Source organism: Hibiscus syriacus, unplaced genomic scaffold, assembly GCF_006381635.1.
Source record: "Hibiscus syriacus cultivar Baekdansim isolate YM2019G1 unplaced genomic scaffold, ASM638163v2 tig00000913_pilon, whole genome shotgun sequence".
NCBI lineage: Eukaryota > Viridiplantae > Streptophyta > Magnoliopsida > Malvales > Malvaceae > Hibiscus > Hibiscus syriacus.
Window position 1 is genome coordinate 288,084 of NW_024061832.1, and position 18,449 is coordinate 306,532.

Genomic DNA, 18,449 nt, shown 5'->3' on the forward strand with positions numbered 1-18,449 from the left:
AAAGAAATCGAAAAGTAGAGTTTTTTCCATACAAAAAAAAGAGAAAAATTTGGGATCATTTCATACTTTTTAAAAAGACAAGTACCCGGTCACAAATATGCGCAAGTATTTAATGGAAGAGTGATCAAGATAGAAGAAAATCGAAAGCCCAATGTGTAAAATGAATCTTTTAAATTTTTAGTGCCCAATTAAGAGTGAAAATAAAGTTGTGTGGTGAAATCTATGTTGTATACATAAAAAACTAAACTCAAATCACAGCTGTATATCATATTGAAGTACAGTGTTTTCGCGCTTCATATTACAACGGCGAACTCTCAGTCTCGCGCTTTCTCAAGTGGGAGTTGGCCTTAAGTAAAGTCCCCCACCAATGAAGCCCTTCATCTCATTAGCTATACTCTTCGGCAGCTAGCCCTTTTCCCCTCTTCTCTTAGCTACGCCAAAGCAGTTAAGTTCTTCTACTGAATCTACTAATTCATCTATGATCTATCATTATCTTGCTTTGGATTTTGCATAATTTCCTTTACTGGTAGTTTCTTTAATTTCTTGAGGCGTTTCGTTTAATTTCGTATATTTTTGTTTAATTTTTTAGTTTAAGGTTTTATCCTTTGTTTTGGAAGATAACCTAGTGCCGTTGACTTGCTTGTCCCTTTCTATTTTTGATCTGGATCGGAAGCAATCGTTTGTGATTTTGATTGTTTTCGGTTCAATGATTTAGAAATTTTCATATCCGTTCAAGATGAGCCACGTTGACGATTATTGGAAGGATCGTGCTTTCCTATCCCGAGGAGACCTTCAAGGTCAACAGCCTGAGAATGTGGCATTAGAAGTACAATCTGGTAGTTTCTTTAATTACTTGAGGCGTTTCGTTTAATTTCGTATCTTTTTGTTTAATTTTTTAGTTTATAGTTTTATTTCCTTTGTTTTTTGAAAGATAACTCGGTCCCGTTGGCTTGATTGTTCCTTTCTATTTTTTTTATCTGAATAGGGAGAATCCGTTTACTGATTTTGATTGTTTTCAGTTCAATGATTTAGAACTAATCTGAGTTGAATTTTCAGATACGTTCATGATGAGCCACGCAGACGATTGCTCGGAGGGCATAGATTTTTCTGATCTCCACAAATATTTGAATTCTGTTCCCCATGGAGACCAAGATCAACAGCCTGAGAATGCGCCATTCGAAGCACAATCTGGCATGAACGAACCACAAATATCGCCCGGTGATAATCAGGAGAACTCGTCGGGCAGGAAAAGAGACCGGGGAGTAACTCTCAACTTTTCCGATGCCAAAGAAAAACGCCCAAGGAGACAGAGCTGGCGCCGGGGAACTGATTTTACCAGTGAATCGTCAACTCCCGGGGAACCAGAAAAAACGGAGGAATTGACTTATGCCGAGCAGATCACGCCTTTAACGGTGGGGAAAAGTGCGAAACTTTTGATAGATCGAATCAACCATAGGCTGAAGAGCGTAAAGTCTCTTACCTCAACTTAGTCCTTCATATTCAATTCACATATATAACAGCCCTCCCTAGTAAATGAATGATTGGACTATGGCTTTACAAGCAAGGCCTATCCTTTTCACATTAAGGGAACAATACTAGGCAGACAGAGCGTGGGATTGCGGTCGTACCTTCAGAAAATTTTAATTTTTTTTCTATAATTTTAATTATGTTTATTTTTCTATTGATGATTTAATTTTATAATTTTATTTTATTTTATATAATTTCTTAAGTTCCACCCTCACTTAAAATTCTGTCTCTCTACCAATCCTTTCACTGACACTGTGTCAATGATGTAAGGCGAGGGAGCTGCTACATAATTCAGGCGGCATCCGCGATACCATTGAAGGGTTTCGGTCACGGGCAGCCGAAATCCAAGGAATGATGAAAGATGGTGGTGCTATGAAAGCTGAATTCCAAAAAGTTATGAAAGTTGAAATCCAGAAATCTATGAAAGATATGGATGATACGGAAGCTAAAATCCAGGAATTTAGGAAAGATATGCATGCTACGGAGGCAGAAATCCAAAGAATTAAAAAAGTTATCACGAAGATTCCCAAGGATGGTAAATTAACAGTAGCTGCGGCAAAGCAGAGATTGATCAATATGGAAAACGAGTACTTCAAAAAATTCCTTCAGGTACGCTATTTCCCCATAAATCTTACTGTGAAATTTTTGTTTCATCATCTAAATCTCCAAATTTCAGGATTTGCAAAATGCAAGAAAGATGTATAAACAAATCCTTCAGGTATGCTATTGTTCACCATTCTAATAGAAATTTGATTTCATGAACTAAATTCTCGATTTAACTTGTTTCTTTTTTCCAGGAAACGAACAAAATTGATGAAAAAATGCTCTAACTTCCACAATTCTTCCTTAAGAATAATAGTATGGTATGTATATTTCTCATCATTTTTATTAGCAGCGTAGTAGTATTATTTATTCAATAAGATTAACATCTGTAAATCACACATTGTAATTCTGTCTTTTCCCATGAACTAGATATAGGGTTTTTTTGTAATTAAGGAGGTGAACCTATAAAATTTAGGAGGCAAAAACACATCAATAGAAAATATAAAGAAAACATCTAAATTATATATGAATTTGCCAGCAACTCCTCTCAACCCATCCCTGAATGCAAGTGTCGAATACATGAATATATTCAGGTATAGTGTATGATCAACTTTTGTTTTTCATGTGTGGTCATAATCATATGAAAAACTTGTATCTGAATACATTCATATACATTACTTATTTATAAATCACATAAAAATTAGTCTTTTCTCACGCACTACACTTATTTTCAGATCTAAGAGTCATTTTCAACTTTGTTAGTCAGGTTCGAGTGTAAGTGATGGATACAAATCGTCAACTTTATATATTTTCTAATATTTATATTATAATATTATTATAAATTTAATTTTTGTGTTATATAATATAAAAAACCATACAATTTATTATACAAACTTAAAATTAATGTTGGAATTTGCCATATGTATTCTTTGACTTTCCCTTGTTTACATATTGATCATATTTATTTATTTATATTTCAGGAATACAGCAAGGAGACTCCAAGAGAGAAGGTATAAACTATACATATATACTATTAATAATTTCCAATATACATAATATTTAAGGATGTTTAAAAATATTCGACTTGTGATTTTGAATTGTCGACTTATTGATCTGGTTAAAAATTATCGAATATCTTTTATTAAAAAAAATCTTAGAGTTGAGCACCTGGCACACTGGTTTTTGTAGGTTTACTTGTCGCACCCGAGTTGCAAAATCCCACTTAAACAGGTACTCAATTACCCAGTTTCCTATTTTTATTTTAAATTCAATTATTACTTTATTTAGACTTTGTTTTATATTTGGATCATTCCATTTGAATTTCTAAACTCTATATTTGAATTATGTAATTGAACTTTTAAGTTTTCAAGTTTATATGTTCGAATATTTCACAAATTAAAATTGATTAGTTTATTAAAAATAAAATAAAATAGGGTAAAGTACACAAATGGTCCCCCGACTATAGGTCACTACTTTATTAAGTCTTTCAATTATTAAAAGTTACAAAATAGTCCTCCTACTATAGAGTGTTGCTTTGTCGAGTTCCTCGACTATGAAAAGTTGTGAAATGGTCATCCAACTATTCATTATGTTCAAAATTCGTCCTTTTTTCTTTAAAAAAAACGCATTTTAATATGAATATTAATCTGCTAACTGTGATATCATAAAATCGGATCTCAAAATCTCAAACGACTATATCACAATCATTATGTTAACGTCCAAATTAAGTAACTGTCAAATTTTTAACAGAAAAAGACGTGTTTAGACCATAATGAATAGTTGGGCTGGTTAAGTAATTTTTTTCACATACGCTAGACTTATTTTTAGACCTAATAGAGATTCATTTTCAATCATGTTAGTGAGATTCAGTGCAAGTGACGGATACAAATCATGTCTTACATAAATATATCCAACCTTTTTCATACGTTTCAAGTAGAGGTGTTTATGGGCCGGTTAAGTAGAGTTTATGCGTGGAATAAACACGTCATTTTTGTTGAAGCCCCACATAAAATATAAAGCTCAAATTTTATATAAGCCTACTCATATACATAAATAATTAACTGTGCCCATTTTTTATTATAGCTAAATAATCATTTAGCTCTTATTCTTTTTCTCAAAGCACTTTAAAGCTTTAAATTTTCATTTTGAGATAAAATCATCACTGTTTGAATAGAATCCGTTAATTGATTAACATATTTAGTTTTGAGAATCAAATTTGTTCTTTAGAATAAAACTTGGTGAGATGATATGCAATTTGGATTTTCGAAATTTATCATATTATATAATTTAGATGTTTTTTCCCCTAATGAGTTTTCCATGCTTTTTTCAGCTTTCTATCGAAGGAAATGCTGCAACTGATGTTGGTGTCACTGTGGAACAAGATAAAAATGGTGAAGATTTACAGTCTAAAATTCCGTGATTTGGAAAACCAGCTTTATAGCGAAGACAACAACAAAGTGGAGAACCGTGATTTCCTAGGCTTAGAACAAGCATTGGATCACACCACGGGGAGAAAAGTTCCAGACCATCTCAAGCTTATCGAGTTTCGAATTGAAAATGATCGTGGAAAAGCTGCTGGCAGCGCCCATTTCAGTGTTCTGGTTTTGGTCTGCGCTGCGATCAAAGAGATGGAAGAATCCGACGAGTTTTCCGACTGGGAAACATTGAAAAAATGGGCAGCTACGCTCAACCAGGCTAAGGAATTGGGTTTTCGGGTGGGATTTGCTGATAAACTGTTGAAGATGAAGTTGCTTGCCTACTTTGCTACTCAACTGTTGAAAGCAAGCCAGAAGAAGAAAGGTTTGGCTTTCTCATGACGGTGAATCAAAGGTAATTTACATTTGCTGCAACATCTTTGATAAATCACCAGCAGAGATGGTTTCAAATTGGTTATCCTGGACTTGAGTTCCTAAGAACTTTATGGTTTTCGGTTATCTAAACTCGTTGATCTCATATTCTGATGTTATGTTTGAACTTCGATTTTTAATAGCCATAGGTTAATATTTTATAAACTATAGGATAAACTATGCATTTAGTACTTAAACTATTACATTTGGTCTGTTTTAATACATGAACTTTTGATTTTTTTCAAAACCATACCCCACATTTAATTTTTATTTCATTTTAGTACTCGTTGTTAAAAACTTAACGCGTTTAGTACCTAAACTTTCAATTCTGGTCCATCTTAGTACCTAAACTTTCAATTTTTTTCAAAATTTAACGTTAAATTCAGAGCAGGAGTACTAAAATAAAAACTAAGGTTTTTAACAGAAGAATACTAAAATAAAACAAAAATTAAATTTTAGGTATGATTTTAAAAAAAATTAAAAGTTTAGGTATTAAAATGAATTAAATTAATAATTTAAGTACTAAATACATAATTTACCCTAAAATTATAATATTGTTATTCACCTATTTTTTTAAATTAATCATATTTTATAACGTTAATCGATAGCCATGATCATCCCTAGCTAGTACACCAATGGAGGAAGATGCGTGCGTTGGAGAGTAAGCAAGGTGGTGGCTTGGACCAACGTGAATTTATGTTGTGTATAATTTCTTCTTCCTTTTAAATAATCATTTGTTTTTTAATAGATTAATATTGAATTAATTAAAAACAAAATATTATCAATTTTTGGTCTATTTTAATATATAAATTTTTAATTTTTTAAAAAACAATAAATAACATTTAATTTTTATTTCATTTCAGTACTCGTACATTAAAAACTTAACGAATTTACTACTTGAACTATTAGTTTTTGATCCGTTTTAAAACTTAAACTTTCTTTTTTTTCAAAACTTGATGTTAAATTTTGAACAGTGTACTAAAATGAAACAAAAATTAAAGTTTTTAACGTCATGATACTAAAATAAAACAAAAATTAAACTTTAAGCATGGTTTTTTAAAAAAAATGAAAGTGTAGGTATTAAAACATGCTAAAATTAATAGTTTAGGTACTAAACACGTAATTTATCTTTAAATTAACATCGGTTCTTTACTCAGGCAAAGTACATAAATCGTCATTCGACTATATGATGATGCTTTGTTGAGTTGATTATTAAAGGTTATAAAATAGTCCTCCAATTACAACATATTATTTTGTTGAGTCTCTCGATTATTAAGAGTTTCAAAATGGTCACCCGACTATTCATATGTTCCAAACTTCTTTATCATTAAAAGCAGACAATTGTCTGAGTTGGATGTTAACCTGTTAAGTGTGATATGATTAAATTTGATCTCATAACTGTTTGAGTTGTATATTCATTTGAAATTTTGGGATCATATTTTATCATATCTCAATCAGTAGGTTAACATCTAGCTTAGAGGACTGCCAATTTTTTAACAGAAATAACGAGTTTGAAACATATGAATAGTCATTTGACCATTTTATAACTTTTAATAGTATAGGGACTCAAGAAATAATGTCTTATAATTGAGGGACAATTTTATATCTTTTAATAGTTGAGGAACTCAACAAAACAACATCTTATAATAATCGAGACCTTTGTGTATTTTACCTAAAATAAATTATATGTCATATATATATTAATAAAATAAATCATGTTATTACGAAAATAATAATGGAGTGGTAAAAATTTAACCTCTAAAATGAGTAAACAATTGAAATTTTTTAAATTTAATAATTAAAATACGAGTGTAATAAAATTTGGTTGATTAAATTTATAATACCCATTTAAAATTAGACATGTGAGGTGAAATTGAATTTTAGGGTAAATTATGTCTTTAGTATTTTAACTATCAGTTTTGGTTTGTTTTAATACCTAAATTGTCAATTTTTTTAAAATCATACCTAAAATTTAGTTTTTATTTTAGTACCCACCGTTAAAAATTTTAGTTTTTGTTTCATTTTAGTATCTCATTCAAAATTTAACGTTAAGTTTTGAAAAGAATGAAAATTTAGGCACTAAAGCATATTAAAATTGAGTTAGATACTAAACGTTTTAAGTTTTTAATGACAAGGTACTAAACGTTAAGTATGATTTAAAAAAATAAAAGTTTAAATACTAAAACGTACAAAAATTAATAGTTTAGGCATTAAATGCATAGTTTACCCTTTTTAATGACAGTAAAAAACTTTTGCCCTAATAAAACCCTCACAAATAAATTTCTCTCTTTATTTAGCTTTACACTTCCGCAGCCTCTCTCCTTTTAACTTCACAGCTATTGACGCTTCGATCCAGTAAGTATGGCCGACTCTACTAGTTTCATTTTTCATCGTTTTCTCACTTATCTCTTTCTTTGATTCTACTGGATTTGTTTTAATTATGATCTCTTTGTTTGCTTGTGTGAATTTCGCTTCGCTTGTTTGTTTATAATTATACATCAGTTGTTTGAAAGATAGTTTCGTTGGTGTTGATTTTCTTTCTGGATTTGGAAAAATCATTAATGTTTTTTTTGTTCAATTATTTCATCTGATCTGAGTTATATTTCTCAGATCCGTGCTAGACACACAACTATTGGAAATTTAACATGCACCTTCAACGTAAAAGTCGCCGTGAATTTGTTTCCGGTAACTAGTTAGAGGCTAAATGAAAAGGCATAAATAAAAAAGCAGGAAGACTGTCTTTTTTGCTAGGAAATTAATTTTCTGGTATAAAAGCTTCCCTGTACACATGCTGATTTGTGCCTTTTCTTTTAGCTTCTGATAAGTCATCAGAATATAATTTGTGGTTTCCTTTCTTGCTTCCTGATTGTGCTTCTGATGTTTCACGCTGATTTCCTCCCAAAAACCCTTTTCGGAAATTTTCAAATCGATGTCTACATATCCAGGTACACTAAACTCAGGTTTCCCTTTTTGAAATTCTATTATTGATTACTCCCACATTCATTTCATTTGTTTAACACTTTTCATTTGATTTCTTTTTGGCAGATATTGCGTTTTGATCTTTACCATTGAAGGCCAATCTTTAAAGCTTCAAAATGTTCTCGCCTAGGTTTCTAAACGCATGTTTTTTTTGTAGATGTTGCATTTGGTTAGCAATATTTCTTTAGAATTATTTTTTTTAAATCGACATTGAATTTGATTCTTCAGTTCTTTTGAGAGAGTGCAATGGAGGATGTATAGTTTCTTCTGCTTGGGATTCTTCCTTGCGCTTTAATTTACTCTGTTTTTGCTAGTTTCTACTTTACTAGTCTCTAAGCGGGCAGTGACATACAATCCTAAGCGGGGTTGTAGCAGGGCTTATAGCCCTTGGTGGTGATTCTTGAAACGATTATGTGCTCAGCCGTGGTTTTTAGTTTATCCCTGATTCTTTTGAGAGACTGCAGTGGAGGATCTATAGTTTATACTGCTTAAGATTCCTCCTTGCCAAGTAATTTACTCCATTTTTGGTAATTTCTTCTTTATTGTTTTTAAGCTGGTACTGACATGCAATCAAAAGTGGAGTTGTAGTTGGGCTTATAGCCCCTGGTGGTGATGCTTCAAACGTGTATGTGCTTGTACTCTGCCGTGTTTTTCTTGGCTTTGGACTTGGATTTATCAGGTATTATAGTCTATCCCGTATTCCCTCTGAAGAATTGATGTGTGAGATGGACTTAATATCTACTAGATTCTCATACTCTAATTTATGTGCTGCAGACACTCTTGTTATTGGGTTCATTTCTTCATTTCTTATCAAAGTTTGTATTGTATATTAATTAATAATTACCCTTAATCTTTTTATCTGTTTACACTCAAGATTGTAGCATGATAAGCTTTGTAGCAATGCAGCATTAGCATATTCTTTCGGTGCATGCTCTTATAGACTTGTACACAGTTTTTGTGAATGCTTATATATTGCTCTCAATCTCGTTCCCATGAATGTCGGTATCGTGTTACTGAGAGTGCACATTATGCCCTACCACCCTCTTATTGGAGTAAAGAGTTGGTAAGTGCGATTTGTTGATAATCTGTTGAAAATGAATTTGCTTTCCTATTTAGCTTACTCAAAAATTGTTTTGTGATGAAACTAGAACTCATCAAGCGGCCTGGAGTGTTATTCTCTCTAAAGGGTACTAGTTTGAGCATGATGTACCTTGTAATTATACAATTCTTTCCGGAGTTCTAATTCTAGAAGTAATTAGACTATCCTTTCCTGAGTTTTCTGTTTTGCCTTTACTTATGTCACACGTTCTTTCTTGAAATTGACCTCCATTTTCTTATCATTTTGCTCAAGTTTTTGGAGTTCGGGTCACAATATCTATTACTTTTCTATTTGCTCCATATATTCAAGAACATGTGGTGAAGCCGTGAAGACTACCTTGGTTGGTTAGTTCGGTTCAAATTTAGATGTTTTTGCCGGTTTTTGTTGTTATGCAGTCAGTTCTATGGATTTTTTTGTTTGGTTATAATTTTTTTGTATTTTTAAATCAATTTTACCAAGAAAATCGATTCACATATAATATATATATATATATATATATTTAAATTTAAGTTGATTAATTGATCATATTTACTGGATTTAAGTCAATTCAATTATATTAGTTTAAGGTATAAAATTCTGTTGGGTCGGCTTTCGTAGATTATCTTCTGATAAGGCGGTCATACGATATGACTCATGCCAGTGGTACTAGTATGACAATGCCTAACTAGGTCTGCTTCAATATCTTGGCCCTCTTCATGATCACGGCAACAACAAAGACGCACTCGTAAATTTTGAGTATCAAACCGTATGATTCGAAACTTGAAACTATCATAACCTAAGTCTGAATGAAATGAAATCTTTAAATATTTTCAATTAATTCTATTTAATCTGATCGAGCTAAAATCAACTTGAACAACTAACCCATTAACGGAGTCTACTTCAAAACCAAAAGCAATTTATTAGAATTTAGATTGGTTCATCAAAAGGGATATTCTAACGAGAATACTATTGCTACTACCCAAGTAAAACATTAAAGCAGATCTTTTTGTACTGAAACCCTAAAGATTAAAACTGATGGTACATTACAATCAAATGCCGGAAATCCCATCAGCATTTGCAATATTCGAGACCGGGAGCTGATGTAAGGCCACCAAGACTCCGACATACTGAAGACGTGGTAGGGGGGTACACGGTGTTCTTGGAGACAAGAATGGTGGAGGGGTTTGAGCTCTCGGGAAATATAATGACAAACTCTAGTGCTTATTGTTTCAGTTCTATGACCAAGTTAGAGTTAGTGATCAAATTCACAACATTTCTAACCTAGCAAAAAGCTATGTCAAGCAATGCATTTTCAGATGTTGGATTAAAATTTATAACGGTGGTCACATATGTATAACGTACAATACTATCATAAATATAAAATTAAGTGAACAATTATGTTACATGTGTGATAGATATTAAAGTGTCATGGAATTAAAATGTAGATACTATAAGTTGTATTTATAATTTCATGAGGGACATAATTATAAATAATCGATAGATTGAGCTAATATTCGTACCATATAAAGAGATAATAGTAACCAAGAAATAGGCTAAAGATTTCAACTTATCAATTAAGTTAAGCTTCCGCCTCGACATTATTTTATTATCGATGATTTTACAGAATTAGATTTGGGTTCTTGGTTTTATATCTATATAGTTTTGGTTCTAACAGCAGACTCTTATTTAGACCCAGCAAAAAGCTGTTTTCAACGACGTTACTTAGATTTAGTTCGAGCTTCTCGGATGTGGTTTGCGTTTTGTTCTAAATATGTCATGTATTTCGATCATTTGAGCCAGAATTTGACATATTTTCAGAACGATCGGACCAGATAACCATAGGTTTAGGGTTCTCTTCATGGTGCTTCAGTGTTGCATTGAAAACAATACTTAGCGTTGAAGCTTTATAAGCATTGAAAATACCATATATGGTTGAAGCTATAAACTCCCCGTCTTTCTTATGGTTATGTTCTGTATATTATTAGGTCCCAATTAGGGATGCTTATCAACCGTGTCGATCGCGAGTTGGCCAGTGTTCGACTCGTGCTCGTTAAAAAAATTTGTTGCTCGAATATAAAATCTACTAATACTATATAGAACTTATTATAAACATAAATTAATGAATTTAACCAAAACATTATCAAAAGAGTGTATGAAACAAATTCAAACTTAAACATCAAAATAACAATTCATAAATACATTAAAATAGTATTTAGGATTTAATTTTTTGGTGTAGTAAAAAAATAATTAGTAATTTAATATATTTAATTATTTATTAGAAAATTAATAGATTAGTAGTTTATCTATTTTTCTTATTATCGATTAGCAAATTAATAATTTTTTGTAAGTTTTTTTATGATCATATACACAACTTTCTCTCACAATTTATGTAGTAAATGAAGTATAAATCCAACCCTCCAAAATTCATGCTTCCTTTGTTTTTTCAGTATTGTTCTGCAAGGCCATGGATGAGAACTGATCATTGTGAAACCTTGCCGAGTATCGAAACATTATCGCTTGAAACAAGTGATTTGGAAAGCCCACTTTATGACAAGGACAAGTACAAAGTGGAGTTCAGAAATTTCCAAGGACTGGAAGAGGTACTAAAGAACGCTGCTTGGGGGAAAATCCAGACTACCTCGAATCCATTGCGATTCGAATCGAAAAGGCTCGAGGGAAAGCTACGGATGCATGTCTTATCCCTGTTCAAGTCCTGGACTGCGCTGTAATCAAAGAGATGGAAGATTTGCCAGTGGAGAATGTGGATTTGGATGTGTTGGGAAAATGGAGGGTGACGCTCGAGTATGCAGCTAAGGAATTCGGCTTTCGAGTGGGGTTTGCTGATAAGCTGTTTTGCAATTGAATGATATGACTTTTATTCCTCTTACTTGGGAAAATATGGTGTCTTGGCCTAGCACTACTTGGAGAGGGAAGTCTCTTATCATCACCTTATTAAAGATTTCTTGGAATACATTTAACTACTTCATCTGGCAGGAAAGGAATCAACATATTTTCCAGGGTCGGCAAAGATCAATCGACATTTTGCTTAATGACATTACTGAAACTGTTAACATTAGACTTAGGGGCAAAGTTATTAGTAGACTTGATAGTACTAATCAATTGCTTTGTAATGCTTGGGTATTGTCTAACCAATATTTGGTTCTTTTGTACTAGGTTGCTTTGTCCCTTTTGTTAGTTGATTTGTTGTAGCATAACATTGCTATTTTGGGTAATAAATTCTGATTTATCAAAAAAAAAAACAATGGCGCACTACAGTGAAACAGAATAGCTTGGAAATGAATGCCATGGCTGTGATTCAGAGGGTGTTTTGCTGTCATGGCTTCAGTCTGGTACCTACATTTACTTTTCTCTCTTCCAATCGGTTCGGGGTTTATGGTTTACGGTTTAAAATGAGCAAAACTTCAACCCATGGTTAGTTTGGCTCGAACTTAGATGGTTTGGTTCATTTTATGGATTGTTTTGTTTGGTTATTAATTTTTGTATTTTCAAATCGATTTACATACAAGATTTGTAAATATATTTATCTTTAAACTCTTCTTGATAAGGTGGTCATACCAGTGGTACGAGGACGACAATGCCTAACTTGGTCTGCTTCGATAACTTGGCCCTCTTCCTCCACGATGACAGCAACAATAAAGGCAGTCGTACCGCTGGTACGACAATGCCTAACTCGAACTCGTAAACATGAGTATTAAACCGAGACCGAATGATTTGGACAGGACATGGTCCACACTTGACATCATCATGACCCAAACTTGAATGACTTGAAATTTTTAGATTTTTCAATTGATTTTTAACGATAATGCTATTGCTACTAGCCAAGAAAAAACAGTAAAGCATATCAGTTTATACCGAAACCCTAAAGATTAAACTGACGGAATATTACGATTAGATGCCGGAAATCCCATAAGCTTTAGCAATATTTGACGTCGGTTGAGATGTAGTTGATGCAAGGCCATCAGGACTCCGGCATGCCGAAGGTGTGGTAGGGGTCCATGGTGTTCTTGGAGACCAGAGTGGTGAAGGCGTGCTGGCTTTTCCATCATCATAAATATCGGAGTTGCGCGGCACATCTTGACACCAAATACAATGTCATATCGGACCGAAGGCCCACGGATGATAACGTGAAAGCATAAGAGACAATTGCCAATTTGCCATTTTAGAGAACATACAACATAATCATCACTTCACTGACGAAACATCGAGATTTCAGTTCTACTATTGCGGAAGATAAAACAGATAGATCGAAAGAAACCTCAACTTCATCGAGGTTCACTCCCTTCTCCTTCAAAATAGATAAGAGACTATCATCGGTCGGCCGGTAATGTCCACTATATGCAGAAGTTGACCGAAAAAATGAAGGAATGTATCATAACTTCAACAACATTGCCAATAAGCTACAATGATGAGCTATGGATACAAATTCGAATAACAATCCATTCATTAAAACGAAACCGATACCACAATCACATAACGAACCGATACCTCCATGTTCTGCCTTTATTTATTTTTGTTAAATGACAATAACATGTTACTGATTTGAATTTTGGAAACTATGTTTTTAGAATTAATAATAATAATTTCCCATTAAATAATAAAATGTATTTAATAAATTTGTGTGGTTGGATCAAGAAAGGAGCCAAAAGGAGATGAATTTTGAGCTCAGTGGAAAATGTGAATCCCAAAACCTTTCGGGCCAGCTCGACATTGTATTTTCTCCCCAATTATTGAAAGCTAATTCCCTAAAGCATTATTTGATTAAATAAAAATAACAATTATTTACAATAATGATTATTGTAAAAAAAATTAATGTTATTTCTTGAGGTATCGTGTTTGAGCATAAAAAATATCAGAGATATAAGCGTTCAATATTAAATGGTTGATCGTTCCATGATTTTTATTAAGGCCAACCATACAGTACCAATAAATTTCGTTAAAAACCTCCCTAAAATATAGATAGAGAAAGAAAGAGCGCAATTATATATATATATATATAATTAAAATTTAAAATGTATACTAAATTAATATTTAGGATAAACTACACATTTAGTATCTAAACTATTAGTTTTAGTTTATTTTAATACTTAAACTTTTAATTTTTTTCAAAGTCATGCCTAGTGTTAATGTTAGTTTTTATTTCATTTTAGTACCCAACATTTAAGAACTTAACCTGTTTAGCATTTAGACTATGGTCCGTTTTAATACCTAAATTTTCAATCTTTTCAAAATTTATCTTAAATTTTGAATGAGGTACTAAAATAAAATAAAAATTAAATTTTAGATATAATTTAAAAAAAATAAAAATTTAATTATTAAAACGGACTCAAACTAATATTTTACGTGCTAAACTCATAATTTACTCTAATATTTCTTGTCGATATTAATCAAAATATTTGAATTTTATTTTATACAAATTGATTCACACTTTCCCTTTCCTTCTCTAGTACGTGAGACCCACTTTACTATAATTAAAGTGCCCAAGAGGAAACAGCATACATTTCTGGGTACTCTCTCTGCCCATTCTGCTTTTGAGATTTTTTTTCTCTTCTGTAAACCCTCTCTCGTCCTTTGATTTTTTTTGCCAGACTTTTTAATATCTGAACCATCTGTTTGTAAATTTCTTTATCACTTCATACATTTTTGGCCCCAAAGATGTTTTCACCAATGGCACTTCTCTCTTCTCCCTTAAGGTACAGTTTCTGCCTTTTCTTTCTTTCTTTGTTGCTTGGGTTTTGGATCTGTTTTTTCTTTGGTTTTGGGTTAGATTTGATCCTTGAAAGAAATTTTTGAGCATGTTTCAGCTTCAAATTTCTGTGTTTGTTTTCATTTTTAGTTATTTTAAATTAAAACATCATAAGATTCAGGAGCTAATGATGATAATAGATACTTGAGATCGAATGAATTTAAGGAAATCTACTTAGGTACTTGTTGTAATTCGTGATTTTGAATGATTTTCTCTGAAAACTTTACCGTTTCTGTAAATTTATTGGGAGTGTATGTATGTAGGTATGGATGGATCCGTGTTGTTCTTTAGGAGGTTGAGGTTTGTATTATTCTGTTTCTTTTGAATACAGCTGAGAGATTTTTGTACTATGTAGCAGTTAAAATGGGTTCATATGCTGGTACTCGTGAAATCGTTGAAGCTGGCAAAAAGTTGAAACCAGTACGACAATCTACAGGGTCATTCCGACCGTATTCAGGATTGCGTTTCGGTGACAAAGATCGGAAGCCACCTGTATCGAAACCGGGATACAAGGGTTCTCTTGAAGGTGATATTAATCGGCTTTTCAAGTCTATCAAACTTAAAGGTCCAAATGGTGTAAGTGTTTCGTTCGTACCAAGGAGGTGCAAAGGAAAATGCATTGAAAAAGCCGATTATGGTGGGGATGCCCCAGTCCCCGAGAATAGGTGGCTCGGAGCCGTTGTTAATGAAACAGGCATTGAGGGATCTTTGTGTTTCCAAGGCATCGGAAATGGCTGCTATGAAAAGGAAATCGATGTCAATTAGTTCTCCCGGGGTATCTGAAGCTGGAAGGATAAAAAATCTGTTCAAATCAGTTGTAGTTGAATCCACCAGTGGATCCGGTTGTTCCGTAGGTGAAGGTAAGCGGGGTGTGGTTGAAATATCGTTGGTGCCTGAAGAAACCTTGGCTGATGTGAATTCCGATGTGTGCAGACCAACCTTGGCTGAAAACAATTCTAACAAAAGCTGAGCCTCAATTCCAAGGGCTAACAAGAGCACAAACTCGAGAAACAAGGGAGACTTTTCCCAAAGTCCAAGTAGCCTTGGTGATAGTAGTAGCACGAGCATCAGTGATTACAGCAATTTAAGCCGGTCTAGCTGTGGGAATAGACCTCACATGTCAAAGGACGTAAGATGGGAAGCCATATGACACGTTAAAATGCAGGATGAAATCCTGGGGTTGAGACATTTCAATCTTTTAAAGAAGCTCGGTTGTGGGGATATCGGGACAGTATATCTTGCTGAGCTTATCGGTACAAACTGCTTGTTCGCATTAAAGATCATGGACAACAAATATTTGGCAAGAAGGAAGAAAATGACGAGGGCCCAAACCGAGAGAGAAATGTTAAGGATGCTTGATCATCCTTTTCTACCTACGTTATTTACACAATTCACATCAGATAACTTATCATGTTTGGTTATGGAGTACTGTCCGGGTGGGGACCTGCATGTCCTTCAGCAAAGGCAGCCCAGGAGATGTTTCTCTGAGCCGGCAGCTAGGTAAGATGCTTAGATGATAAAATGCAGGTTTGAATTATCTTTTGATCTTGCATGTTTCGGTTCCTCGTTCAGTTTGAACATCTACTATATTCCGATATCCGAACTGGTTATATTTGTATTGTTTTACATGTAGGTTTTATGTAGATGAGGTCCTTCTTGCTTTGGAGTACTTGCACATGCTTGGAGTTATTTACCGTGATTTGAAACCAGAAAACATTCTTGTCCGAGAAGATGGCCACATAATGCTCACGGATTTCGACCTTTCGCTTAGATGCATGGTTAATCCAACTCTGCTGAAATCTTCATCGATTCTGGATCCTGCAAGGATATCTGGCCCGTGTGAAGGATCTGGCTGCACTGAGCCGTTCTGCATTGAACACTCATGTCAAATGTGATGCTTGAGTCCTAAGTTATTGCCTGCTGCTGCAAAAACAAAGGCGGCGAGACCGAACCTTGCTTCCCGTCTCAGATCGTTGCCACAGCTCGTGGCTGAGCCTACTGATGCAAGATCCAATTCCTTCGTCGGAACCCACGAGTACTTAGCCCCTGAGATCATTAAAGGAGAGGGGCATGGAGCCGCCGTTGATTGGTGTACCTATGGTGTCTTTCTTTACGAGCTTCTTTACAGAAAGACACCGTTTAAAGGCGTAGGGAATGATGAAACACCGTTTAAAAGCGTAGGGAATGATGAAACACCGTTTAAAGGCGTAGGGAACGATGAAACACTGGCTAATGTCGTGCTACAAAGCCTTAAGTTCCCGGACAGTCCTCTTGTTAGTTTCCAAGCAAGGGAACTCATCCGAGGGCTGTTGGTAAAGGAACCCGAGAATCGTCTGGGATCGAAAAAGGGAGCTGCTGAGATCAAGCAACACCCGAGTTATATGAATTCGGGGTCCGGCCATGATCCTTGAAACAAAGAACAATTATTTGGAATGTAAAGCTGCCGGAGAGCACCTTGAATTTGAGTTATTTTGATAATGTAGATCTGTTTTAGATTATTTGGTATAAGATATTACCCGATTTTGGCATATCAAGCACTGAGATCTTTTTCTTGAGCAGCAAGTCCCTGTAGAAAACAGTACATATTTTTTTTAGAGTTACCGATATAAGAGTGTTCAGACGGTTAATTCAACCATATATCAGATTGAATTTTTTATTAATCGAATTAATTGATTTTTTTTCTTTAATCGTTAATCGAACCAATTTTTCTCCCAAAATATTAACCGAACCAAATAAAGTTTGATTATTTTGGTTGATTAACTGAATCAACCGAAATTTTTTATAATTTTTTAGTTAGATTAATTTGAATATAATAGAAATATATTTTTTATTTGGGTTAAAATTTAATTAGATATTAATAATTTAATGAGTTTATTGTGGTTAAAAAATAATAGGGTCTTAATTCTTAATGATTTTTAGTTTAAAATATATATTTAATAAATATTATATATTTAATATTAAATAATTTTAGTTAATTCAGTTAATTAATCGATTTTAAACTGAATTAATCGTAACCGAATATTAAAAAAATATTAACTGTTTCTTGATGAAATTAATTCGATAACCGATCATATTAATCGAACCAATTCGATTTAGTCGATTAATTTGATTAAAACCAAATAATCAACACATACCAATCTACTTGTCTAGCTAGACCGGCTTGGTTCAAATGGTCCAACTTCTTTCGACCAAATCATACGTCAAGTGAGAAATAAAATATATACATAACTATACGTACATGTATCTATAATATATATAAATAACAAAGATAAATCATCGTCTAATATAAATGAATTTATTAAATCTTGTCAAAGTTCACATCTAATGCAAGCTACTTTGCCATGAAAAAAAACAAAATAGGCAAAACAGTTTGAGGTCCCTGTACTTTTAGAAAAAAATTATGTGATCCTTTATTATTTTCCTTTTAATGTGGCCATTCAAATCATAAAATAAGTTCAATGTGACATTTTGACTAACGTTTTTCACCGTTGACTATTAAGGTGCTGACATGACAGTTCACGGTATTGACATGGCGGTCCACGGTGGTTGATAACGTGATGGATAACATGACAGATGAACTAAATTGGTAACTCAAACATGACAGATGAACTGTCATGTTAGTATTCATGGATCACCATATCAACACTATAACAATCAAATGACAAAAAATATTGATCAAAAGACTAAAAATAGGTTTATTTTTTGAGTTAAA

General features: G+C 33.3%; 1 protein-coding gene and 1 pseudogene across 3 annotated transcripts; both read left to right on the plus strand.

Moving 5' to 3' along the window:
- The first annotated feature begins 284 nt into the window (after positions 1-284).
- LOC120116385 lies at positions 285-4,943 on the plus strand. 3 transcript variants are annotated; one of them, XM_039136893.1, is made up of 8 exons: positions 285-444; positions 716-836; positions 1,057-1,466; positions 1,798-2,136; positions 2,204-2,245; positions 2,325-2,390; positions 3,051-3,080; positions 3,259-3,300. In XM_039136893.1, the coding sequence occupies exons 2-6, from the start codon at positions 737-739 to the stop codon at positions 2,355-2,357; spliced, it is 924 nt and encodes a 307-aa protein (XP_038992824.1). In that variant the 5' UTR covers positions 285-444; positions 716-736; the 3' UTR covers positions 2,358-2,390; positions 3,051-3,080; positions 3,259-3,300. The 3 variants fall into 3 exon arrangements, with proteins under 3 accessions (XP_038992824.1, XP_038992832.1, XP_038992840.1); XM_039136901.1 differs by lacking the exon at positions 285-444 and having other exon boundaries at positions 451-836; XM_039136909.1 differs by lacking the exons at positions 285-444; positions 716-836; positions 1,057-1,466 and adding an exon at positions 4,400-4,943 and having other exon boundaries at positions 2,070-2,136.
- A 10,087-nt stretch (positions 4,944-15,030) lies between these two features.
- Positions 15,031-17,232, plus strand: LOC120116403 (annotated as a pseudogene).
- The last annotated feature ends 1,217 nt before the right edge of the window (positions 17,233-18,449 follow it).

Excerpts from the sequence above, each read along its gene's own strand:
- LOC120116385 (XM_039136893.1), top strand. The coding sequence starts at position 737 with ATGAGCCACGTTGACGATTATTGGAAGGATCGTGCTTTCCTATCCCGA. Across the intron at positions 1,467-1,797 it reads TCAACCATAGGCTGAAGAGC|GCGAGGGAGCTGCTACATAA; the intron begins GTAAAGTCTCTT and ends CAATGATGTAAG. Across the intron at positions 2,137-2,203 it reads ACTTCAAAAAATTCCTTCAG|GATTTGCAAAATGCAAGAAA; the intron begins GTACGCTATTTC and ends TCCAAATTTCAG.